We start from the raw sequence: 27,692 nt of genomic DNA on the forward strand, positions 1-27,692 counted from the left end.
AGAGCTGTCTCCTTACTGCCTTGTGAAATGCATACACCCGTGAAACGCTGCCAGTCCCATTCTTAAAATAGGTCTCCTTACCAGCTCCTAGCACACTCAGCCCCTGCATGTTTTCTTTATTTATTTTTTAAAAAGCCTCGCCCTTCTAGGCTCTCCTTGGCTCAAGCCCTTCTTTCCCCTTCCTTTTCCACCATGAAGATCAAAATAGCAGCCCTTTTAGCTGCAATTTTGGGAGTCGTCGGCGTCTTCCTTTTTCTAGTAGCCTTCGGGACAGATTACTGGCTGCTGGTGACGGAAAAGTGCGGAGGATTTGAAGCGAAGAACAACAATCACTCCTCTGAAGAGGTAAAGGGAGAAAAGTACCCCAAACCTTGTAAATCCAAAATATCATTTATTGGAAGTTCGTGGGGGGGACCACAATTTGAAAGATATTGCTGGAAACGAGAGGAAAAGTCAGAAGTTGGGAATTTAGGCCTTCTGCCACATAGCTCCCAGCGACTGGTAAGATCCCACAGAGTTGGTCTCCTCCGGGTCCCGTCAGCTAAACAATGCCGGCTGGTGGGCCCGTGGGGGAGGGTCTTCTTTGTGGCTGCCCCAGCTTTCTGGAACCAGTTACCTCCTGCGGTCCGGACCATCCCCACCCTATTGGCCTTCCAAAAAGCGGTGAAGACCTGGCTTTTCCGGCAGGCCTGGGGCCGTTGATCTCGCTCTTGTGATCTGGCGAGATCTGGCCATGAATGGCGTGAATGAGTTTTTAATGTTTTTAATTTTTCAATGTTTTTTATAATGATTTTTAAAAATGTATTGTGAGCCGCCCTGAGTCTTCGGAGAGGGGCGGCATATAAATTGAATTAATTAAATTAAAATTAAATTAAATTAATTAAATTAATTCTCAGATGATGAGGGGCCTGGAGGCTAAAACATAGAAACAACAGTTGTTGGAATTGGGTATGTGTAGTTGGATGAAAAGAAGGACCAGGGGTGAGGTGGTAGCAGTGTTTCAATATCTCAGGGGCTGCCACAAAGAAGAGGGAGTCAAGCTATTCTCCAAAGCACCTGAGGGCAGGACAAGAAGCAATGGGTGGAAACTAATCAAGGAGAGAAGCAACCTAGAACTAAGGAGAAATTTCTTGACAGAACAATTAATCAGTGGAACAACTTGCCTCCAGAAGTTTTAAATGCTTCAACACTGGAAGTTTATTTTAGAAGAGATTGGACAACCATTTGTCTGAAAGGTTATAGGGTTTCCTGCCTGAGCAGGGGGTTGGACTAGAAGACCTTCATGGTCCCTTCCAACTCTGTTAATCTGTATTCTGTAAATAGAAAGTACATATACTCTATGTACCCTTGAGATAGAATGCTTCCTTAAGCAGTTGTATCGCAGAGTGTGTAGTCTGTAAATCTTACATATGAAATATTGCAGATTTAATTGATCGATCCTGTAAGGGTCAGTGGATTAATTCATGCATTGCTTTATTTAAAAAAACTTAGGAACATGCCTTGCAGAAAGCAAATGGCTAAATAGATGTCTGCCCTTCCAAACCCTTGCCTCTTATTTGACATCTTCACTATTTTCCCAGCAAAAGAGGAAGAGGAGGAACATGTACAGTAGTGGCCAAAATTGTGAAAACCTTTCCGGAAAAGTGTATTTTCTAAAACTAGCTAATAACACCACTTTTTTGGGGGAGTAGTACCATAAAATTATATATCAATGGAAAGATAATTTAATTAAGAACGTAATGCAACATCTTTCCATGGAGTGAACCAAGTCTTTTAGTTCTGCAGCTGTTATAATGTTATAATAACAAGATTGAATGATTGCTTCTATTAACTGGGTTTTATTGCTGGGTCGCTTCTGACTAACATGTTTCTTTAGTCGGCTCCATAGATTTCCAATTGTGTGAAGGTCTGGGCTATTCCCAGGCCATTCCAACAGCAGAATAGGATTATCTTGAAACTCCAAAAAGAAAAAAAAAGTGGTGTTATTAGTCCTCAAACTTCAAAATTACACTTTCCCCAAAAGGTTTCCACAATTTTGGCCACTACTGTAGCTTGTGTGCCAAGTGAAACTCAACAGTTTGCACCATATTTCTAAATGGTTCTGGTTTGTTTTGAAAACAGGATGGAAAGCAAGTCTGGAAAGAAGGCGGTAAAGGAATCCTGACCTTCCATCATGAAGGTTTCTTTTGGAGATGCTGGTTCTTTGGCGAAGATTACAGAGAGACTATATGGAACTTCTGGTTTAGTGAGTACGAGAGGAAGCAACGTCAGCTGGGAGTTCGTGGGGGTTCGAGAGAACCTCTAGTTAAGATTCTGTGCAGTTCGGAGGACCCCCCCCAAATCCCACTCTTGGCTGGCCCCATCCATCCCTCCCCTCCCCTCCCCTCCCCTCCCAGGAGTCCCCATGTGGCCCATTTTGGATGCAGGTAAGTGCAGGGTGCCAGCAGAGACTCGGGGAGGGCAAAAAACAGGCCTCCCGGAAGTTCAGGGAGGCTGGAAACAGGCTTCTTTCTAGCCTCTGGACGGCCTCCAGAGCCCAGGAAAGCCATTTTTGCCCTCTTGTGAAAAGCCTCCAGAGCCTGGGGAGGGCAAAAAACGCCCCCCCCCCGGTGGTGCAGGAGGCTGACTAGGCCATGCCCATGCAGCAACTGGGGGCAGAGAACCCCTTGCTAAAATTTTTGAAGCCCACCCCTGGTCAGCATTATCATATATTCTCTCAAATGGGGGGGGGTGTCTTCTGTTTGAGGTTCTCGCTCATCTGTCCGGGTTGTCCTGCTTTAGGACTCCAACTGTATGCACTTTTTTTTCCCCCAGTAGGTCATCTTGGAACTTTCCTTCCACCCACCCACCCTACTTCCCCAATTGACATTCTGGATTGCATACAGCTCTCAGAGGGTCTCTACCTCCAATATACACCATAACCATGACAGAATAAATAAATATATACAAAACCACATATATACCCACATATATTATATGAAACAGAAACAACATAGTTTAGTTTGGATGTATACATGTACATGGCAAGAAAAACGAATCTTGTGAGTTTACCAGACAGATGGCATACGGAACAAAGCTGTTACAGAATCTGGAAGTCCTGCTAGGAATACTTAGAAATCTCCTCCCAGAGGGGAGCAGGAGAAACAGACCATGAAGTGGGTGTGTGGGGTCTCTAACAATGCTTTGAGCTCTAAGCACATAGCGCTTATAAGCAGTATCCTGAATAATGAGAAGCGAGGTTCCTATAATCTTCTCTGCTGTCCTTACCACTCTCTGTATGGACTTTCTATCTGAGGCACTGCTGCCTCAGATGATTTTAATGACCCTATTCCACCATTTCTTCGATAGTGTAACTCTTTATTATTTAGTGTAACTCTTGTTCTGCGGCAAGTTGTCTCCAAGCGAGTTGGCCATGATGAGTTGCCCTGCGCTGAGTTGGCGGCAAGTCGGCCATGGTAAATTGTCATAGACCAGGGGTGTCAAACTCAAGATCCATGGGCTGGATCCTGCCTATGTGGTGCTTAGATGTGGCCTGTGGGGCCACCCTGGAAACAGTGAAAGATTGGTCCATGTTGCGTTAGTCCGGCCCAGGCTGACTGGGTGTTGATTTATAACCTGGTGGCGTGCTGTAGGAGGCCATGGCAGTCGAAAACAGAGCTCAGGAGGGCTGCACGCGCCCCTCCCGAGCTCTGTTTTCACTGGCAGACTGCTGTAGGAGGCGGGGACAGCCGAAAATGCCTCGCTGAGGCCACCACAGGCACCCCCAATACGAGTGACATCGAGCTGGCCATGCCTACCCTGGCCACACCCACCTTGGCCACACCCCACCCTGGCCACACCCACCCAGCCTCCCCAAGGTCAAACATAACCCTGATGTGGCCCTCAATGAAATCGAGTTCGACACCCCTTTCATAGACCCTCCCGACATAACTAAATGTGCAAAGCGTAGCAACAGAGCCTAAGATGATTCCTTGCCTTGAACTTTCCGAGAGAGCTGATAAAGCGCAGATAATGCTGGATTGCACATTAATGTAATAATGGAGGCCCTTCTAAGCCTAATTATTAGAATGCATTGTTTAACAGGATATTACCTTAAGTCAAATGATCAAATTAAACCTCACTTGAGACGCATTCCCATGGCTTGAGATAGACGAGATAACTAGGAGATCTTTTATTACTCTTTCTGTCTGTGTTAATGAGACCGATCAGAGCAAATTCATTTGGCTGGACTATTTTTTTTTTTTATTCCTCTCCTTCTTTCTGCCGTTGCAATAATTAATGCAGTAGAAATTTCATTAGTCACTTTGCACGAACGAATGTCCATTTATTATGAAGGGCTCTCGTTTGGTGGGAAACATTTTAAAGCAAAGTGGATAATCATTAATTAATTTGTTTAACATTCATCCTATTACTCTTCGTCACGATAAGCTTTGGGGCCATTAATACCAGAGGGAATCCTGTTCCTGGAAGGTTGTCAGTAACTCTGAAATAGTAGCTGTGGTTGTGCGGTGGATATAACACAGTAACACAATTCAACATTTTTTACTACCGGTTCTGTGGGCGTGGCTTGGTGGGCATGGCATGGCTTGGTGGGTGTGGCTCGGTGGGCATGGCAGGGGAAGGTTACTGCAAAATCCCCATTTCCTCCCGATCAGCTGGGACTCGGGAGGCAGAGAATAGATGGGGGTGGGGCCAGTCACCATTTTTACTACCGGTTCTCTGAACTACTCAAAATTCCGCTACCGGTTCTCCAGAAGTGGTCAGAACCTGCTGAAACCCACCTCTGATATAACATTCAGCCTGGTGAGTTCGAATCTCACCAGGCTCAAGGTTGACTCAGCCTTCCATCCTTTCGAGGTAGGTAAATTGAGGACCCGGATTGTGGGGGGCAATAAGCCCACTTTGTATAGACCAACACCGCTTGGGGTGGGGGTCGAAAGCCCTAATAAGCAGGTATATACAAAAAAGTATGCAGGCTATTGCTATAATGCATTGTAAGCCGCCTTGAGTCTACGGAGAAGGGCAACATATAAATTGGACTAATAAATGAATGAATGAATGAATGAATGAATGAATGAATGAATGAATAAATAAATAAACAAACATAACTAGGTTGACTTGGGGATAAAATGTGGAAAATTCAATCCGTGCAATATTATGATCACAGGTAGTCCTCCATTTACAACAGTGACCATTCAGAGTTACAATGGCGCTGAAAAAAAGGTGACTTATGACAATTTTTCAGACTGATGACTGTTGCAGCATCCCCAGGGCCACGTGATCAAAATTTGGGTGTTTGGCGACTGGCTCACATTTATGATGGTTGCCGTGTCCCTTTGACTTTGCTTGCCAGAAAGGTGGCAAAAGGAGATCCCATGACCCCAAGATATAGCAACCATCATAAATGCGAGTCGGTAGCCAAGCATCCGAATTTTGCTCATCCATGGGGATCCTGCAACAGTCATCAGTCTGAAAAAACGGTCATAAGTCACTTTTTTCAGTGTCGTAATTTTGAATGGTCACTGTTGTAAATCAAGGATTAACTGTTCTGAGCTAGGCTTCCGCAGCAGCACGAAGCTGAGTCTTCGTCCTGATAAACCCCTTTTGTTTAATTTACAGTGAATTCCTCTCCAGAAAAGTCTTTCCTCTCCCACAGTCTTTCAAGAGAGTTCACAATTATCGACCTTCATCAAGCTTGGAGAGTGGCCAGGCCGATATCTTTCGGATGCCACAATACTTGGCAAGAATGCAGGAATGAACTAATTGTCTCCTGCAAACTCCACTCCCTTTCGCTCCTCTTTTATTCCCTCTGGGAGGAGCCATTCAGGGGTGGGTTCTAAATTTTTTTACTACTGGTTCTGTGGGCTTGGCTTATTTTGTGGGCGTGGCTTGATGGTCATGTGACAATTCTTTAGGATTTAGCAGAGGTACTGGTCTACCAGGCTTTTAACTGCTTGCAGAGCTGTACTGGTCTACCCATTTATTTTTGCAGGCACCGGTCTACTCATGTATTTTTGGAGGCACGGGTCTACCACCAAACTGCCTTTTACCACTGATCAGCTGTAGGGCGGCCCTTTGAAGCCCCACGGCAAGAGTTTAAACAGTTTTTCCTTATAGCCCATCAGCTGGGACTCAAGAGGCAGCAATAGATTGGGGGTGGGGCCAAATAAAAGGTAAGAATAACGCGGGGGGCGGAATCAGTTCAGTGACATCATATTGTCACCGCTACCGGCTTGGCGGAACCGGGTGGAACCCACCACTGGAGCCATTCTTTGTCCACCTGTGGCCTTACTCCCAAGTCGACCCTTGTTCTTTAGCTGTTCCCTTCGTCTGGCAACTCTGTGCATGCGCACACTGGGACCAGGCTCCAGCTGTTGGTCTGCCTCACTGATGTCTGACTCCGAAGGCAGCTGGTAACTGGCATCCGGCCCTTGCCCCCTCTCTGCCTGTGACACAGAGCCCTCATCAGAGCCTTCCCCAGACTCCAGGACTGGCCCATGTTCCTCCCCAACCTCCTCACTGTCCGAATCTGCTGCCAGATCCACTGGCGGCCCACATCATTAGCTGTATTATATATATATATTTTTCTTTCCTCCGATTGATAACTAGGGTACATGGGCATATTTTTTTTTCTTCCTTTTGGAAGTTTTCTGAACATGCTGATAACCCCAGTTCTGTTTTTGTGTTGGTTTCGTGGTAAAGCTACATAAGGAGAAGCAATTAGAAAAGAGACAAATGTGCGTATTTAATGTGTCAGGTTGTGCTGAGAAATCAACTTTCTGCCAAATCCTATCTTAAGTTTTCCCCTATTGGAAAAAAAAGGGTTACGTTTTGCAATCTGTACAAAGTGTTTTTATTAAGCAGGTTTTAGCTCTATTCTTTATTTTGCTTCTCTTGGGAAAATTAAGGCGTAGGTGACGCTTAATGCTTCACACATGCAAGGAACAACGAAGTCATCAGTTCTGAATTAGGTCTGTAATTGCAAGCTTCCTGAGCAAATGTGCAGAAAGCAAGCATCTGTTCTCTCTCTTAGCCTGCAACATGGTTATTAATGTGTGGTTGAACCAGTGGTGGGTTCCTCCCGGTTCAGCCCGGTTCCACCCAGCCGGTAGCGGTGAAGATATGATGTTCTGCCTCCCTGCTCCCCGCCCCCCCGTGTTATTGTTACCTTTTATTTGGCCCCACCCCCAATCTATTGCTGCCTCCTGAGTCCCTGCTGATGGCTAGAGGGGAAAAAAAACTGTTTAAACTCTTGCCGCGGGGCTTCAAAGGGCCGCCCTACAGCTGATCCGTGTTAAAAGAAAACAAATGAGTAGACCAGTGCCTGCAAAAATAAATGGGTAGACCGGTGCCTGCAAAAATACATGAGTAGATCAGTGCCTGCAAAAATACATGAGTAGATCAGTGCCTGCAAAAATAAATGAGTAGATCGGTACAGCTCTGCAAGCAGTTAAAAGCCTGGTAGACCAGTACCTCTGCTAAATCCTAAAAAATTGTCACATGACCATCAAGCCACGCCCACAAAATAAGCCACGCCCACAGAACCGGTAGTAAAAAACTTTAAAACCCACCCCTGGGTTGAACTGCATGGATGTGCTATAGAAAGTTACTACTATAGAAAGAAGAACGACTTGGAAATTCAGTGCTTTCTAAACAGAGCCATAGGCCAGTGTAAGTAAGTTCCTGGACCATATTCTCTCATGGCAAGTTGGGTGAATTATGGTTTGTAAACTATGCACTGTGGCTCAGGATGTTCCTTATTTCAGAAATGATGCAAGCAAGCAAACCATAGCTTAACATGGTAACTCATTTAAAATGAGGGGTCCTGGGTACTCTCTGGTTGTTTTCTTGCAGACGTTTCATTACCAAACTAGGTATCATCATCAGGGCTAGAAGGGAGCTGAAGCTGTGAGGTGGGGATGGACGATCCGGTTAGGCCAGGGGTCTGCAATCTTAAACACTTAAAGAGCCATTTGGACCCATTTCCCACAGAAAAGAAATCACCGGGAGTCACAAAACCTGGGTGGACATGGCCAACTTGACGGCTCTCACTCCCACCCAATCACATAACACCCCCACAGCCACGCTTACCCAGGTTTGGTGGCTCCTGGTGTTTTCTTTTCTGTGGGAAACAGCTATCTCTCTCTGTCTCTTTCTTTCTTTCTCTCTCTCTCTTTCTCTCCGTCTCTATCTCTCCCTCTCTGTCTGTCTCTCTCTTTCTCTCTCATCTCACTCTCTCTCATCCCTCTTTCTCTGTCTCATGTGTTTGTTTGTGTGTGTGCTCCCTCTTGAGCAATTTTCAAAAACAGGCGAAGGTTGGTGGTTTTTTTTGTTTTGCTGATGTTCTTTTTTCTTCTTCTTTGGGTGCTTTTTACCATATTTAAATCAGGAGTCATTTCAGGTTCCCAGATAAATGAAGCTCTTTTGTCCCTCTGCTGGTGAACTCACCACTGGCTGCCCTGCCCCTCGCCCTCCCCTCCCAATCACTCCTCGCCTGGCCTGAGAAGGTAAGGGTGATGGTGGGCGATGGAGACTTGCTCCATATTCCAGAGCGGGAGCAAAACACCCCTGTACTTGCCATATCTCGCAGGCACTTCTACTGGCCCTTGTTGGTGTTGCACGCACTTTGGTCGCTTGTGGAGACACGCGACTTGCTCTCCGCCCTGAGACACTGGTTTGACCTGGCTGCGGCCGACGCTGCTGCTGTTGCCACCTCCATCGCCTGCCCGCTACTCTCACAGTGCCTTGCTCAGTACAGTTAAATTTAGCGCACTTCACAATGGGGGAGACGGTGTCCCCTCCTCCTCCTTGAGCCCATTACGATGCAGAGCATTGGCCGCAGTCGGGTGGGGCAGAGACCAAGTAGTGCGTCTCCCTGAACGACTGAGATGAGTGCAGCACCAACAAGGGCTGGAAGAAGTGCCTGTGAGATATAGCAAGTACAGGAATGCTTGACTCCCACTCTGGAATATGGAGTGAGTCTCCATCCCCCGCTGTTGTCCTTACCTTCTCAAGCCAGATGAGGAGTGACTGGAGGAGAGGGAGAGGGGCGGGGCCAGCCAGCAGTGGATTCAGTGGACAAGGAGCCACAGGAGGGGGACGAAAGAGCCACAGGTGAAAATGGTGACATGAGAAGCTCAGCTCCCCTGAAAACAAACTTCAACTCCATTTCATTATTAATTAATATTTTTATTATTAGATTTGATTATTAAGTTTTTTAAAGAGGAGGCTGGACAGCTACTTGTCCAAAATGGTATAGGTTCTCGTGCTTGAGCAGGAGGCTGGACTAGAAGACCTCCAAGGTCCCTTCCAGATTCTATTCTATTCTATTCTATTCTATTCTATTCTATTCTATTCTATTCTATTCTATTCTATTCTATTCTATTCTATTCCTCTTCTCTTCTCTTCTCTTCTCTTCTCTTCTCTTCTCTTCTCTTCTCTTCTCTTCTCTTCTCTTCTCTCCTATTCCAATTCTAATTCCTATTCCTATTCCTATTCCTATTCCTATTCCTATTCCTATTCCTATTCCTATTCCTATTCCTATTCCTATTCCTATTCCTTTCCTTTCCTTTCCTTTCCTTTCCTTTCCTTTCCTTTCCTTCCCTTCCCTTCCCTTTCCCTTCCCTTCCCTTCCCTTCCTTTCCCTTCCTATTCCTATTCCTTTCTCTTCTCTTCTCTTCTCTTCTCTTCTCTTCTCTTCTCTTCTCTTCTCTTCTCTTCTCTTCTCTTCTCTTCTCTTATCATTTTGTGTCAAAGAAAAAGGTTCAAGCCTGTGTAAGAAGAGATATAAGAGGGTTGATCTAAGTTGATCCTTAGAAGATACTATCATTGTAATATGAAGGCAGTTACTTGTTCTCACCTGTACCTTAATTGTGAGATTCTTGAAGGAGGTTTGTGAGTGTGGCAATAACCAAATAGATGAGGCAATCATCTTATAGGCTGCACCTGTCTTGGCTTCCCATCTGTTGAAGTCCCAAGGAAAGCTGTTACTCCAACGTACAAGGATGGTACTTCAACAGGACCTTTTTAGAGACCAGGAAGCCAGGAAGAGCAAGGCGGCTGCAGAGTATTAGAGAGGTAATATTATAGCACATAAAGAGGCAGCATCCATTGTTGCCATCAAAAATTTTTGAAATTCCCAGGAGGCCAGGCAAAAACAGTGAAAAAAGAATGTCAGGAAGCTGGAAGGAAGAATTGGGCCCCTAATATGCAAACAGTTGGGTTGCCTTACAGAAGCAAGCCTGGTTTTTTTTTTTTTTTTTAAGTTTTATTAACATAAACAAACATAAAACACAAATACATGTAAACACTTATACATTAACAAAGAGTCAATCGACTAACTTCTAGAAAACCTTCGCATCGGTGATTAATGTCCATTTAACCAATTTTCCTTAATCATACTATTTACAAATTCACTTGCTTATACCTTGATATATTCATTGAAGTTCAGCAGTATCTTTCTACAAACATATTAACCATTTATTTATACAATCCTACGGCTCATCTCATGTATCTATTTCTGCAATTCTTGAGTTATGTTCTCCTAATGTCCTATGTTGTTGGCCCTATCCTTCTTTCTAACCATGTGTACCATTTTTGCCAAACTAAATAAAAGTCAGTGTTCTCTTTATCTTGGAGCTCTTTTGTGAGCCTATCCATCTCTGCACATTCATTTATTTTTGTTATTATTTTTTCTTCTGTTGGTATTATCTCGGATTTCCAATTCTGAGCATACACTATACGTGCCGCTGTCAATATGTGGATGGTAAGATATTTTATCTCCTTGGTACACTGTGGTGTAGTCATTCCAAATAGAAAGAGTTCTGGTTTCATTTCTACACTTTGCCTCGTTGTTTCTTCGATTATTCTCTTAATCTCTTGCCAGTAGCGTTGTGCCTTCCTGCAAGACCACCAGAGATGGTAATATGTCCCCATTTGTGTCTTGCACTTCCAACACATTGGTGATGTGTTTGGAAACATTTTAGCCAAACGTGCCGGAGGAAGGTGCCATCTATAAAATATCTTGTATAAATTTTCTTTGTATGGAATCGACAGTGTCATCTTATAATTTTCTGCCCATAGCTTGTCCCATCTATCCAACTCTATATTGTGACCTATATTTCTTGCCCAGCTTACCATGTTTTCTTTCACTGTTTCCTCCTCTAATTTATACCTTATTAAATATCCATAAATTTTAGATATTATTTTCTCATCTGTGCCTTTTAGAAGCAAGCCTGGTTAATTACCTTATGACCACAATTGAGCCCAAAAATCCTGTTGCTAAGTGAGACATTGGTTAAGTGAGCTTTTCCCCATTTTACGACTTTTCTTGCCACGGTTGTTAAGTGAATCACTGCTGTTGAATGACCCGCTTGTTAAGCGAATCTGGCTTTCCCTTTGACTTTATTTGTCAGAAGGTCGCAAAAAGAGAATCACGTGACCCTGGGACATTGCAATGGTCATAAGTATGAACCAGTTGCTAAACATCTGGATTCTGACCATGGGACCATGAGGATGGTTTTTTTTTTTCAGGACTTCAAATGGTCACTAAATGAATGGTTATAAGTTGAGAACTACCTGTATGTGTAGAATTGAAATGTAGCTGTTCGGTGCTATAGAAAAAGAGATTCAAACAGATTTCTCATTTTTTCTCCAGCCAGCCAAGCCCATCCTAAGCACTGTATGAACGCCTACCTGTTTCCAATGCCGATTGTGCTTGGGCCTCATCCTCACCCCTCCTATGACACAACCGCAGGTAGGTTCTGAGGAAAACTTGAATCCGTAATATATTCTTCATACCTAGGCCTCATTAATGGTGCCAAGATGTACAATAAGATGTATGGTCAGGTGTGGGCTGCTGGGGGTTCGCGGGGATTCGGGAGAACTTCTAGCTAAGATTCTGTGTGGTTTGGAGAACCCCCAAATCCCACTCCTGGCTGGCCCCGCCCACCCCTCCTCTCCCCTCCCAGGAGTCCCCAGGCGGCCCGTTTTGGATGCAGTTAAGTGCAGGGCAAGCGCGGAGGCTCAGGGACGGTGAAAAACGGGCCTACCGGAAGTTTGGGAAGGCCAGTAATGGGCCTGTTTCCAGCCTCCAGAGGGCCTCCGGAGCCTGGGGAGGCTGTTTTCGCCCTCCTGGAGGCTCAAGGAAAGCCTCCGGAGCCCGGGGAGGGCAAAAATTGTTTGGCTGTTCACCGCCCTGAGTCCTTCGGGAGTAGGGCGGTATACAAATCAAAATAATAAATAAAATAAATAAATAAAAATACCCCACCCCTGCTGTTGTGCAACTAGAGACCACCATGACCACGTCCATACAGCAACGGAACAGAGAACCCCTTGCTAAAATTTTTGAAGCCCACCCCGGTGCATGGCTATATGCAAACTCTCTGTTGTGGCCCATCGGCTGCCAGCAGCAGAGTCAGACGAGGAAGAGGGGAAGTCTGGGCCAACTTCGGAAGAGCCTTTGGAAGGCTCTGATGAGGAAGCATAATCAGAGGCAGATGCAGAGCCTGGGCCTTCCGTCCTCCCCCAGACGGAGAGGCAGCTGTCTTCGGGGCCTGAGCTGAGTGAGGGGGAGGAACAGATGGGGCCCATCCCAGATGCACATATGAGTAGAGAGGAGAGGAGAGCAACGGAAAGCAATAAGCCGGCTCTCAAGGAAAAGAAGACATAGACGCTAACCAGCCCCTCTCTGGCTGGGAAATAAATAGAAGGGGTTTGGGAGTGGCCAGTTGTCGCAGACAACCATTTGTTTTCTAGTATACAGCAAGCAATTGGGGTTCCTTGGCCAGAAATCAGGTTTGTTGGGATTAATTACGTTTGGGGTTTTTTTTGTTTTTGTTTATCCATGCTCACATTTTCGGTGAACCGGTGGTGGAATTATTTGAATCCCGCCACTGCTCATAAGGTATAAGGTCGTCTGCTCCCTTCCAACTCTCTGATTCTATGATCTGCCCAGCATTTATAGCATTATATTGACCCCATTCAGTGGTGGGTTTCAAAAAATTTTTATTACCGGTTTTGTGGGTGTGGCTTGGTGGGCGTGGCATGGCTTGGTGGGTGTGGCTTGGTGGGCATGGCAGGGGAAGGATACTGCAAAATCCCCATTTCCTCCCAATCAGCTGGGACTCGGGAGGCAGAGAATAGATGGGGGCGGGGCCAGTCAGAATTTTTACTACCAGTTTTCCAAACTGCTCAAAATTTCCGGTTCTCCAGAACTGGTCAGAACCTGCTGAAACCCACCTCTGATCCCATTATATATTCTGAACTATCTGCCTTAACTATGAGCGCTAAAAGATATAAGTATGTGAAGCTTTCTACACGTTGGAACTTCACATCCAACATAAATGTAATCCCAAATTATTTAGAATGCATGTCAGCTTGTCTCTTTTCCTTTTTCAAACATTTGTGGGTAAAATTAGATCTCCTTGCACTGACATTTCCTCCCCCCCCATGTACTCTAATTGTGTAGCTTGACTCAATTTGTGGTGTGTCTCTCTCCCTCTGTGCACAGTGTACAGGGGATTCTGGACAGCACTGATTGTCCTGGCCATCACTGCCAGCCTTGTGGGTGTGTTTCTGTTGGTGTGCGGTGTGCCCTTTGTCAATGCGAGATTCTATAAAGTTGGAGGTGGATTCCTTATGGCTGCTGGTAAGTGACCAGTGCAGTGTTCACTGCTTTAGTGACCTGGAATGCTAAAATCCTGAGACCGCATGCATAACAGAATGCAAATATGCCAGGGGGGCAATCTACTTACCTGTTCTGTCCCCGTTTCACACACGCACACAAACAGACAGCCGGGGGTTAAATAAACTGGCAGACAACCAATTCTTCCAATAAGACGCTTGGCAGCATCCCAGTAGCTGCTTGCCAAGAACTTTTACTCAATAAACAAAATACCCACAGTCAAGAATTGTCCAGTTTGTAAAATAAATCCAAGGCTGATAATGTTGTTTCCAAAGATGCAATGTGACTCGATAGTAGTTAGTTTTGTCTGTCACAGAGTCTGAATGGCCACCTCACCCCCTTTTATACCCTGTGGGGTGTGGTCCAGTGATTCAGCCTAATCTCTGGCACGCCTTTTCTTCTGTTGCGCGCGCTTATCTCTGCGACGCTGCCGGGGATCCAGCCAAGACTCATTATCCTCATCACTGTCCACCTGTGGCTGTGTGGATGTGCTTGGCCCCGTCCCTATCTCTTGCCCTTCGGCGGACACCGGAGGCATTGCCAGAGAGGAGGGTCCTGGAGAGGGAGGCCTTGCCAACTCCTCCCCTTCACTCTCGGAGTCCTCTCCTGCCAATGACACAGGCTCAGGTAACGGAGCCACAACACTACCTTCCTTACCGGTTCAGAAGCACATGCGCCGCACGCAGACCTGTGCATGTGCAAAACCGTCTGCGCAGATGGTAAAAAACACATTACTTCCTGGTTAAAACCAGGAAGTAATGACACCCGGGTGGATGGGCCGAGCTTTGCTCTGCCATCGCTACCGGATCACCGAAACACGGGCCAAGATCACTACCGGACCAGGCAATCCAGTCTGATCCGGGAGCATTTCACCGCTGAAATGTGCCTAAGAAAAAGATTTGAAACAAAATGTGCACTTAATAACCAAGGTAGTTGCACGTTTCTATTAATTTTATTAATGAATAAAGAAGTGCTGGAATTAAAAGCTCTGGAATTCTAGACTAGTTCTTGTGCGTTTGGGCAGCTACGTTTCAAGGAAGCAGTTTGGCTCCTTCCTTAGATGGAGAGTTGGCTTTGAATCTTAACTTAGTTGCCTAATAATGCTTGCTTGCTACTAAAAGGGAATGCGCTACCTTTTAAGCTTATTATCTGACTTAGATTGAAGAGCTTAGATTGTTTCTCTTCCAAAACTCTTAAGAAGCAGAGCTGGAGACATTCTAGCCTGCAAGAGACATGGACAACATTGTTTGACTTGAGAAAAGTTTCTGTTCTTTTGGAGGGTACCAAGCTGATATTTGTGTTAGAACATTACTAGAGAACAGTGGAGAGGTATCCTAGAGGTGGAGCTCTTGCCTCACAATCAGGAGGCTGTGAGTTCGATGCTGGGTAGAGATATGCATTTTTCTCTCTGGGCACACTGAGAATGTATCTGCTGAACAAAACTCCACAATGGTGACAGGAAGGGCATCCGGCCATTAAAACACTCCGCTAGTTCCATTCAGTTGCCCAGACTTCACCTTGCATCTCGCGCGACACCCCCCTGCCTCCCCCTTCCTGGCACGCGATGGCAAAAAGGTTAGCCATAACTGGCCTAGAATCTCTGAGCCATACCTGGCCTAGGATCTCATCATTTTAGCCATGGTCTATCCACTGCAGAATGAAGGCCTCTTCTGCATGTTTCCCACCAATATGGTCCTGAGCTTTCTTTTGCCAATTGGGCCTGCAATACTTACTGATGTTATTGTTCCATCTTGTTTTAGGTCTCTGGACATTTTTTATCAAGTGGGATCCATTCTATGAGTGCCTTGGTCCATTTGCCATAAGTTCTTCTTGCTATGTGACCAGTCCGTTTCCATTTCAATTCTTTGACTCTCTTAATCAGGGGTGTCAAACTTGATTTCATTGAGGGCTGCACCAGGCTTGTGTTTGACCTTGGGGGCAGGTGGGCATGGCCAGCTTGACGTCACTCATGTTGGGGGCACCTGTGGCGGCCCGAGCGCTCTGTCGGCAAAAACAGATTCCCAAGCTCCATTTTTTGCTGCAACGGCCTCTTGCAACCCTCTGCGAGTGAAAATCAGAGCCCTGGAGGGCTGTGCACGGCTCTCCCAAGCTCCATTTTCTTTTTTCTTTTTTTTAGTGAAAAGTTTTATAAAAGATACAAACATTTTCTCCCCCCCTCCCACCCCTCCACCCTCACCCCATCCCACCTCCCTTACCCACCCACCCACCCTTTCCCCCTCCCCCTTCCCCCCAACCCCCCTCCCTAGACTTCCCAGAACAAGCTCAGGGTATAGCATTCACAAACATAAAACTAAAATATGCTAACAATTTGTTGACTTCAAATTCTCCCTGGGTCTTTAACTCCTTATAACTCAAAATACTATAAACATAAACTAAAGATTAAAAATGTTTCACTCATAAGCTATATGAAACTTCTTAGTCTGATACTTGTTTTGAATATAGTCAATCCATCTTCTCCATTCCGATATATATCTTTCGTTTGAGTGGTCTTTAAGATATGATGAAATTTTCGCCATCTCTGCCAAATGCACGACTTTTAGTGTCTATTCCTCAATAGTAGGTGGATCTTCCTTCTTCCAATACTGTGCCACCAGTAACCTGGCTGCTGTTATTAAGTTTAAAACCAACTTAGTCTCTGTCACAGTACAATCCGTAACTATTCCCAACAAAAAAAACCTGTGGTGTAAATTTGATCTTTTTCTTTAAAATATTTTGAATAATCCACCATATTTTTATCGAAAAAGCCTTAATTTTTTTACATGTCCACCATATATGAAAATATGTAGCTCCATTTTCGTTGGCAGAGGCACCACGGGCTGGTCCTTTGCTGTTTCCAGGGTGGCCCTGTGGGCCAGATCTAAACACCCCATAGGCTGGATGCGTCCCACAGGCCTTGAGTTTGACACCTTAATGGTATCATATACTTTCATCTGTTCTCTAATCCATGTTGAGGTCTTTCTATTTTGTCTTCTAATGCCGAGCAGCTATCTTTCCATGCTTTTCTTTTGCGCCACGTACCGTAAAGCAAATAAATAAATCAGAGTGACATGGTAATATTTAGCAGACGGACTAAACAGCTCCACATTTTAGTCTTCTAAGCCATTACTGTAGTTTTGCTAATTATTTTGTCTGTCTGTCTGTCTTTATATTCTTATCCGGTACAGTAGTTGCAACGGGGGAGCCTTATTTGTCATCTGCTATGGATGGCAGATCGGCTGTAATTAACTTTTGTATCCCAGTAATTGTTCCTCGGAGAAAGGTGAAAGTGCTTATAATTCATCAAGAGGGAAATTTGTCTGGAGAGAAAGTTCTGAGGGAAGAAATCAGGAGGCTGTCCTTTGAAGTCCCGAAGCAAAGCTTTCTGCACTGAAATAATATTCTGGAATGTTCTTCCCATAATTTGGTGGCCTCATTATCAGACTGTTTTACAGGGATGGGGGTTAAGCCTTCAGGGTAAAAACCAGATGTACAAAGGCAAAGTTCATAGAAAGGTTTAAAATAATAAAAGCTGCTAATCTTTAAGCACTCTGGAGCTTCAACCTTACTAATGGCCTCCCCAATCTCAGTTATGGTCCTTTTTTTTTCTTTGTTGCCCAGAAGACTTTTATCCTGGGATGCTTTTTAATCCCCTTGAACAGGTTATCCCAAGATGCTTTGTTACGCTTGGTAGTTTGTGGATCAGACTGTTGAGGGAAGAAGGGGTCTGATGGCTCAGTGGTTAAAGATGCTGAGCTTGTCAGCTGGAAAGCTAACATCCTGGGTTTGAGACCCAAGCTCCATGGGACAGGGTGAGCTCCAGTTCCTTGCCCCAGCTCCTGCCCTCCTACCAGTTCAACAGTATGCAAATGCGAGTAGATAAATAGGTACCACTTTGGTGGAAATAACAGCATTCTGTGCACCTTGGCGTATAGTCATGCTGGCAGTATGACCATGGAAAGGACCAAGGCATGTCTTTTACATGCCTTCTAAGTTTACTTATTGCTCGTGTCTCTAAGTTAGAGAACTGGAAATGTGATGCCCATGATTTTACTTAAAAAACAACAACAATACAGAGAAAAGTTGGAAAAGGAACAAAAAACAATCGACTTTTTAAAGGAAATACGAATGGGGTTATCTCAGTCATTTTTCTTAAATCACTGTTGCCTGTCCAGGAGAAATAAATTTCTTGGGGTCATAGAGACTATGCTGGATGGCTAGAAGGGATGGTGAAAAGCACACTTGTCAACTTGCTTTTGGCTGAAAGAGTGGTCTATACAAGGAAAATGACTGCCACACCCAACGGCCATTTTATGAAGATGCCTATTCAAAATTCCAGATTTATCCTATATCTCTTCCCTGCCCAAATATTGTTAAATTAAGTTGGCTTGGGGCTCTAATGGGGGAACATCACATTGGAGGTGATTGTTGAATTAAGAGGCAATCCCACCTCCCCCTACTCATCCTGTTCTCCCCCGCCCCATCTTTTAACTATATTTATCTTGATTGGGACTTTTAATTTTTATTCTTTTAAATATAAGTATTTATTAGACGTGGTGGCTCAGTGGCTAAGATGCTGAGCTTGTTGATCGGAAGGTCAGCAGTTCAGTGGTTCGAATCCCTAGTGCTGTGTAACGGGGTTAGCTCCCATGACTTGTCCCAGCTTCTGCCAACCTAGTAGTTCGAAAGCACATAAAAAATGCAAGTAGAAAAATAGGGACCACCTTTGGTGGGAAGGTAACAGCGTTATGTGCACCTTTGGCATTTAATCATGCCGGCCACATGACCACGGAGACGTCTTCGGACAGTGCTGGCTCTTCGGCTTTGAAACGGAGATGAGCACCGACCCCTAGAGTTGGGAACGACTAGCACATAAGTGCGAGGGGAACCTTTACCTTTACCTATTTATTAGAATTTTAATGTTTTCATGTCGGAAACCACCCAGAGTTGTTCGTTACAACATGGGCGGCAAATAAATTCAATAAATAAATAAAAATGAATGAATGAACGAATGAACAAACAAACAAACAAACAAACAAATAAATCTAGAAACATTTTGCAAGACTTCTTTACAAGAAATCCAAAATGTGCAGTAGCTAAAACTTAAGGATATTATTTATGTTATTCCCTCAGAGACCAGAGCAAGTGAGCAATATTTCAAAATATCCCCCTCTCATTTTATTTTATTTTAATCAAGAAGGCTCCGTAGATTGATCTGAAGCAGGAGTTGGCATGGATATGGTACAACTCACCGCTAATAACCAGATTCTGGCCAAATCGGAAGGATGCCTTTTTGAAAAAGTCTCAAAGGTGCTTTTTTTTTCCTTCAAAAGGAAACTGGGCTGTTTTTTTCTTTTTCTTTGAGGAAGAAGAAGAAAACGTTTTGCTTCTCATCCAAGAAGCTTCATCAGTTCTTATGGTGGTGGTGGTGGGGATGGAAGGATAGGTACCAGTTGAGACCGGATGGTGGTGGTGAGATGGGAGGATTGTATTTCTTTGCAGTTATCTGGTCATTAGTACTCCTCCTGAGAACTCTTGAGGCCACTTGGGGTTTAATCTGTGCCCTGCACCTGAATCAGGGTGCAATTGGTTGTGGAATCTCCTTGGAACTGCTACAAGGGTTGTATTGTAGACTGGAGATAGGTTCAGGGGTGGGCTTCAAAAATTTTAGCAAGGGGTTCTCTGCCCGGTTGCTGGGTGGGCATGGCCATGGTGGGCGTGGCCTAGTTGGCCTCCTGCATCATAGGGAGGGGCGTTTTTACCCTCCCCGGGCTCCGGAGGTTTTCCTTGTGCCTCCGGGAAGGCAAAAATGGCCTCCCCAGGCTCTGGAGGCCCTCTGGCCCATTTCCGGCCTCCCCAAACTTCCGGTAGGCCTGTTTTTCGCCCTCCCTGAGCCTCCCCGCGCACCCTGCACTTACCTGCATCCAAAATGGGCCGCGGGGGGACTCCTGGGAGGGGTGGGGTGGGGCAGGCGGGGCCAGCCAGGAGTGAGATTTGGGGATTCTCCAAACTGCACAAAATCTTAGCTAGAGGTTCTCCCGAACCCCTAAAAACTCCTAGCAGCCCACCCCTGGATAGGGGTGTCTTATTCCTCCCCCTCTGTTGAGGGAGGGGTGTTCAATTCTAACATAGATGGATTCTCGCCCCCACTTCAAACTAAAGGTCTTCTCTTTCCAAAATGTGGAGGGAGAAGGGGAAAAAAACCCCCGAGCTTTAAAACTTGTGGAACTTCATGTTCCAAGTCATAAAATTGGATCAGTCAGCAAACAGAAAGCTGTTTTTCTTTCCCTATTAAAATAGCGAATTTCAGATGTCATCGCATGGCGCTCCTTCCCTTTAAGCAGTTTTGATTGCATTGGATTCTTTCTTTGTAAGACTGGACCACAATTATTTGTGCTATTTTTAAGCACATCCATCTGGCAGTTGTCCAGCTACCTTTAACAAACCTTGCCTGGAGATTGTTTTGGAGAATTCTTTCAGGGTGAAAAAGAAAAGTAAAGGAGGAAAAAAAATGACCATCTTGCTTGGAGTAGTCAGGGGAGGTTATTCAGCTGAAAGAAGCTGTTTGATATTGATTGCTTCTGGTTCATTTCCCTCACCAAGTTCCTCGTTGTCTTTGTTGCCAACTTGCCTTGCAAAGCAATGTAACTCAGCGACCCAGTGGCTCTTCTTCCAAATGTTCTTAACCATGTTTGACATACGAAGCTTAACTTGCAAGGATTTCCTTTTGGCTTGTATATCCAGGAGGGGGGGAAAAAAGCAGCCTCATTAAAGGCTAATTTCCACATGTCAAGGAGAGATGTCTAAGCCAGGGCATCGAACTATCTGAGGGAGCTTTCAAGAATTCAACCACAGGATTTTTTCTGCTTTTTTTCTCCAAACTCTCACATTTTTTTTCTCTCTGTCTTTTTCTCTCTCGCACCCATGTGTACACACATACGCAATGAAAGCCGATGTTTGCTTGTGTCGGAAGCATCACAATTAAAATAAAGTATATTAAAGGTAAAGGTTCCCCCCGCACATATGTGCTAGTCGTTCCCGACTCTAGGGTGTGGTGCTCATCTCCGTTTCAAAGCCGAAGAACCAGCGCTGTCCGAAGATGTCTCCGTGGTCATGTGGCTGGCATGACTCAACGCCAAAGGTGCACGGAACGCTGTTACCTTCCCACCAAAGGTGGTCCCTATTTTTCTACTTGCATTTTTTACGTGCTTTCGAACTGCTAGGTTGGCAGAAGCTGGGACAAATCACGGGAGCTCACCCCGTTACGCGGCACTAGGGATTCGAACCGCTGAACTGCCGACCTTTCGATCGACAAGCTCAGCGTCTTAGCCACTGAGCCACTGCATCCCTAAGGTATAGTATACAACATCAAATTTAAAATACAAAATACAAGATTAAAATATAAAATTAAAAGACCACACCTAGAATACTGCATCGAGTTTTGGTCACCACACTATAAAAAAGATGTTGAGACTCTAAAAAGAGTGCAGAGAAGAGCAACCAGGATGATTAGGGGACTGGAGACTAAAACATATGATGAACGGTTGCAGGAACTGGGCATGGCTAGTCTAGTGAAGAGAAGGACCAGGGGAGACATGATAGCAGTCTTCCAATATTTGAGGGGCTGCCACAGAGAGGAGGGGGTCAAGCTGTTTTCCAAAGTACCCGAAGGCCAGAGAAGGAATAATGGATGGAAAGTGAAGAAGGAGAGATTCAACCTGGAAATAAGGAGAAATATTCTGACAGTGAGAACAACCAACCAATGCAGGGGTGGGTTCTACTTACCTTTACTACTTTCCCAACTTTTGCCAGACTCGGGTGCCATCTCCTCTGTTGGTCCCATCCAGTGTTGGGTCTTTGTAGCTTTCCATAAGTCCTCTCTGCTTTTAAATTCTTTGAAGTGTTCCATCGTCCTGAGGAAGCTTTTCCTATATTTTAATCTCTGATGAACTGGTTGTAAGCCACAGAGTGGGTGTTGTCCAGTGATTGGATTCAAATTTTTTAAGAATTTTAACAGTGGGCATGACTTGGTGGTCATGTGATTAGTTGGTCGTGGCTGGGAGGTCATGTGACTGGGTGGTTGTGGCTAGGTGGTCATGGCTGAGTGGCCATGTGACTGGTTGGTTGTGGCTGGGTGGTCATGTGACTGGGTGGTCGTGGCTGGGGGGGTCATGTGACTGGGTGGTTGTGGCTGGGTGGTCATGTGACTAGGTGGGTGTGGCTGGGTGGTCATGTGACTGGGTGGACGTGACCAACTCGATGTCACTCACATTGAGGGGCGCCTCTCCTGGCCTCTCCTCTCCTCTCCTCGCCCCTCCCCTCCCAGCCAGTCTTCACCTTGTCTTGCATGTTACGGTGAGAGAGGATGCTTTTTCAAAGTCATCTTCCCCTTGATATTAGCCAATAAGATGAGATTTTGCTATCAGAAGACCTGAGGTACATTTCCAAGTATTGTTTATCGCCATCATTCTCTTGGTAAGACTGAATGGAGAGATTTATAAAGAATAACAGAGTTGGAAGCAAACTTAGAGGTCTCCTAGTCCAACTGTTGTCTAGATATTGATGATTTAAGCTTCTCTTGTATGCTGCTTCTTCTCTGCAGCTGTCATCTAGATACAGACGGTCCTAGACTTACCCCAGTTCACTTAAGGACCGTTCGAAGTTACAACAACACTGGAAACTAATGACTTGTGGCTGTTTTTCACACATACAACCATTGCAACAGCTCCATGGTCATATGATTTACATTTGGGTGCTTGGCAACTGACTCACATTTATGACTGTTTGCAATGTCCCGGGGTCACGTGATTCCCTTTTGTGACCTTCTGATAAGCGAAGTCAATGGGGAAGCCAGATTCACTTAACAACCGTGTTATTCACTTAATCATTGCAGTGATTCACTTAACAACTCTGGCAAGAAAGGTCATAAAACAGTGCAAAACTCCCTAAAAAAGTCTCGCTTAGCAACATTGTGGGCTCAATTGTGGTCCTAAGTCAAGGACTCTCTGTATGCCATATTTAAGCTCCATCATGAAAGTCAGGATTTATAAATCCATTGTCTCAATTAGCAAAATATTGAAGGCACCCTTTCTGGAACTTTGTGATGGATTCTGGTACGTTCCCAGAATATGCCTCGAACAACAGTAACAATCCCAATGGAAAATAGTTTGTGTGTTCATGATAAGGTAGCCTTCTCAGTAGGCTGAACGGTAACGACTAACTCGGTCTTCAATTATTCTTTCCAGCTCATGAATAGAGGTTGTTTAAATGGAATCAGCAGAAAAATACAGCCTACCATTTTAATTCAAAGCTGTTCTCTACAAGTTAAAAGTTCCATACTGTGACAGCTGTAAACTCTTCGTATTTCACGTGCTTTTGCGCTCTCGAAATTTGCTCAGAAAGATCTCAACATCTCATTATTTTGAAGTTTCTGCTAGGCACGGAGGTGGGGAAAAAGGGGACTGAGGTTCATTTCCCTATAATTAGCAAATTATAGATAAATTCCGCGAGTTCTAAAGCAAGCCAGGAGTTCACCCATTTCCCTCTGCAATTAGCCAATGAGGTTTCGTGAGGCTTTGAACCGCAGAAGTCAGGCAAGGAGGGTTGAGATGCGCGATTTACACGAAATGAAAGTGCAGGTTCCCTGGAAGTTCGAAAGCCTTCTGGTTTAGCCCCTTGACAATTGCGATGAGAATAGAAAGGAGAAAAGTTTCATATCATGGTTCAGTTCTCTCACCATTAAGTTCTCCCCAGAAGAGACGATTAACCTGAATCAACACTGAGATACAAATAATAAGAGTTTAATCGCGTGCGTTTCGTTTTATACATACCGGCAGAACAGGGTTGGAAAGGGGAAAAAAAGGGAACAAGAATATTGGATCTGTTTGGCTGATGTCACAAAGCAAAGTTGAATCCATGCTGCGGGTCTCGGTGGGCTGCAAATCAAAATTTGGGGGAAATTTGGGTCGTTTATGGTGGGTGCCTCTGAAAGAACAGGAAGGATGAAGGAAGACATATCTCCCTCTCCCCCTTGTTCCCTATATATCTGCCCCCAACATATCTGTCTTCCGTTTTTATAAGTTTATTTTTATCCCACCTTTATTAGCTTTATAAATAACTCTTCCAGTCTCGAAGTGTTCTCACTTACTCTGCCCTGAAGAATCAACCAGTAGAATTAGGTGAATTTAAGGTCAGTGGCAGGATATTTATTTACTTACTTACTTACTTACTTACTTACTTACTTACTTACTTACTTACTTATTTATGGCTTTCATTATCTTTGTCCTGCTTTGCAAGTTTTTAAAATGTTTTTGCTTGGACGGAAGGAAAATGCTAGGTGAGATAGAGATGACCAATCGATACACTAAAAAAAGAAAAAATCCAAAATTTCAACAACATCCATTTGGTCCAATATTTGTAGAGCAACATCTATCTTGCAAATGACAAAGGAGAGGGAAAATTGTGAGTTACCCAGGATCAACAAATTCCAATGCAGAGTTTTGGAGAAGAGTATGTATGTATGAATGTATGTATGTATGTATATATGTATGTATGTATGTATGTATGTACTGGCATGTATGTATGTATGTATGTATGTATGTATCTATGTATAAAAATCTATCTCAGAAATCTAGAAAGCTACAAAGATATCAATATAAGAAATGTAAAAACAGGATTTTATGCAGGTCTGTGGGATCAGGGATTTTGGCAATGAAAAAGAACCAAGATTTAAGATAGTATAATCATTCTTAGAATGATCCCGATTGCTTCACAAGAACAATAAGAAACGTGGTTCAAATTAAAAAAAAAAAAAGAGAGAGAACAAGCAAAGGTGTAGAAATATGAATTCATACGGCTCATATTTATGAGCTCATTTTATAATCTCGGTGGAATTTTCTTCATTCGATCATTCTGCTACTCAGCTGAAATTCTGAAGGAAGCTTTTATTTTTAAGTTTAGTTTTTTTAGTTTTTTTTTTAGTTTTTATTATATTTGTATACCGCCCTTCTCCCGAAGGACTCAGGGCGGTGAACAGCCATGATAAAACAACATACAAGACAAAATTAAAAAAAACATATTAAAACAATTCAATCTTTGGCCAAAATTAAAACTTCCAATTAAAACCATATTAAACCATTTAAAAACCCAATTTAAAATCATTTATCCCATCAGACCGGCTTGCTGAAATAATAGGGTCTTCAGAGCACGACGGAAAGCGCGGAGGTCGGGGATCCTTCGTATGTCCGGGGGCAATTCATTCCATAGGGCAGGAGCCCCCACAGAGAAGGCTCTCCCCCTGGGGGTCGCCAGTCGACATTGTTTGGCCAAAGGCACCCTGAGGAGCCCTCTCTGTGGGCATGTGATCCATCACCCAGCTCAGCTCCACCACACATGTGCGCATGCCTCTTGCCGATTTTTTTTCCCACATAAATTTCATTGGAATTCATACTGAACATCAATCATCTCTCATCTACCATATATTATTTTTCTTGAACAGAACTAGAATCCAAAAACTAGAGAAAGAATTAGGTAAATCTTTATCAAAGAAACAAACTTGTACTTCTTCAACATTGCTTCTTGCTGGATTATAGTTGCCAACCCAAAACATTTAGAGTATATCTATATACAATAATACCAGAAAAACTTGTGTTAACCATATCTGCTTCTGCTTCTTCTTTTTAATAAGATGTGACTCAAGATACAAATTTTTCTCCTTTCCATTGGCAAAATTATAGCACTTTAATAAGTGATATTTCAGCAAGTATTTTCTACCTTATGGCTAAATACACTCATTCTTTTTTTTTTCTCTTTTGCCTAATTCTGTTCTTCAACTTATTCCAATTGCAAAATTCAATTACCCCTCTCTTAAATCTGTAAGAGCAAAATACACTCATGATATAAATGCATGCTATATTAGCTGGCCAGCTAATTTTTGGGTCTCTGGCGTGGGGGCGGGGCGCATACGGGAGACGCACGTGCATGTGCAGGGGGTCTTGTGTGCATGCACGGGGGGGAGGGAGAATGGGGGGGGAGCAGTGCCAGGTCCCAGGAGGCTTCAGGGAGGCTTGCCAGGCCCAAAATGGGCCATGGGGAGGTTGTGCACCCTTGCATGGGGGTAAGGGTTGGGGGAGCGCGGGGGGATCACACGTGCATATATGGGGGTGGGTGAGCACAGGAGTCACACACGCATGCACAGGGGGGAGTCACATGCACATGCGGGGCAGGGGTGAAATGTAAAATTTGTTACTACCGATTCTGTGGGCGTGGCTTGGTGGGGGTGGTGGTAATGTGACTGGGTGGGCGTGGCCAATTTTTTTTTTAACTTTTCAAAGCATTTTTTCTAATGCTTTGAAAAGCCGCTGGCGATCAGGCAACTCAGCTGGGATTGTCAGTGAGGCTTTTTAAAAAATGCTTTGAAAAGCCTCTCTGACGATCAGGCAACTCAGCTGTGATCATCAGAGACTTTTCAAAGCATTTTTTTACCACCTCTTCGGCCAAGAAGTTGCAGAAAAAATGCTTTGAAAAGCCTCTGACAATCCCAGCTGAGCCGCGCGATCATCAGAGGCTTTTTTAAAAAAAACTTTTAAAAGCATTTTTTCGGCGGAAGAGGTGGTAGAAAAAATGCTTTTAAAAGTAAAAAAAAAAGAAGACTCTGATGATCATGCGGCTCAGCTAGGCCTGGTGGGGGGCACAGGGATTTTTGCTACCAGTTCTCCGAACCACCCGCCACTATCGCTACCGGATCGGGTGATCCGGTCCGAACCGAGAGCATTTCACCCATGATGTGGAGGTGAGGTGTGTGTGGGGGCATTGCATTATGGGTGTGGGCACACACGCGCACGACCCTCCCCCGCGCTCCCCCCACTTTTGGCACGCGACGGCAAAAAGGCTAGCCACCACTGAAGTAGACGTTTTCTTCTCTCTCTCATTTTTCTTTTCCCTCTCTCTTTCTCTCTCGTTCTGTCGAACAGGATGTCTATTTACCCTGCTCATATTTATGTTTGTGGTGTGGAAAGAATTTGCTGCTGATCTCCGTAAATACGTACTACTGGAAAGAAGCGAAAGGTGCCCAGGTGACACCCCTCTGTCCGTTTATTACGGCTGGTCTTTCATGTTTGCGGCTGCTGGGATCCCATTAGTGCTCCTGTCCGGTCTTCTCTTCTATCTGGTTGGGCACAGCATCCTGAAGGAGCTTGAGTAAAGGAAAGCAACCCCCTAGGAAGGAGAACTGTCTTCTTACTTATTTATTTCTAGAACGAGTGATATTGTGCCAGGGGTATTAAGTAATGCTGTGGAATCTCCCAAGTGGCAAAATAGTAGATTAGACACACAGATTCTAATATTTATCTTGTTTCATTGGTTGTTTTTTTTTTTAATGGTTGATTTCCATGACTATGTTTCCGAGAGGAGCCACGTAAGCAAGCAATTTTCTAAGCTGTTCTCTATGTCAAATTATTCTCCAAAGACACCAGAGGGCAGGGCAAGAAATAATGGTTGGAAACTAAACAAAGAGAGAAGCAACCTGAAATTAAGAAGAAACTTCCTAACAGTGAAACAATTAACCAGTGGAACAGCTTGCCTCCGGAAATTGTGGGCGCTCCATCATTGGAAGTTTTTAAGAAGAGACTAGACAGTCACTTATCTGAAATGGTATAAATTCCCCTGTTTGAGCAGGAGGCTGGACTAGAAGACCTCTAAGGTCCCTCCCAGCTCTATTCTATTCTATTCTATTCTATTCTATTCTATTCTATTCTATTCTATTCTATTCTATTCTATTCTATTCATCTACCCTACCCTACCCTACCCTACCCTACCCTACCCTATCTTATCTTATCCTGTGGATTTGGGATTTCCAACTAGGAACTATCAAGACCCATCAAACTGATGGGTTCCTGGACTTTTTGGCTGGAGACTGGAAGCTTGGATTATTGGTGCTCCATCACTTTGCCTTCAAAAAAAAAAAAAAAAGATTTTGTCCTTTAGGTGTAAGCAAATAAAGGATTGAACCCTA

The 27,692-nt window shown here is 44.4% G+C and overlaps 1 protein-coding gene across 2 annotated transcripts; it reads left to right on the forward strand.

Annotated features, from left to right (window-relative positions):
* On the forward strand, positions 1 to 27,692 carry LOC117675923 (transmembrane protein 182-like). Of its 2 annotated transcripts, XM_034434984.3 has the most exons (5): positions 1 to 345; positions 2,122 to 2,245; positions 11,657 to 11,755; positions 13,511 to 13,648; positions 26,653 to 27,692. In XM_034434984.3, exons 1-5 carry the CDS (start codon positions 193 to 195, stop codon positions 26,880 to 26,882), a joined length of 744 nt encoding a protein of 247 aa, XP_034290875.1. In that variant the 5' UTR covers positions 1 to 192; the 3' UTR covers positions 26,883 to 27,692. The 2 variants fall into 2 exon arrangements, with proteins under 2 accessions (XP_034290875.1, XP_087733535.1); XM_087877409.1 differs by lacking the exon at positions 13,511 to 13,648 and having other exon boundaries at positions 62 to 345.

Source organism: Pantherophis guttatus, chromosome 12 (genome assembly GCF_059756535.1).
Source record: "Pantherophis guttatus breed Tessera chromosome 12, ASM5975653v1, whole genome shotgun sequence".
NCBI classification, from domain to species: domain Eukaryota; kingdom Metazoa; phylum Chordata; class Lepidosauria; order Squamata; family Colubridae; genus Pantherophis; species Pantherophis guttatus.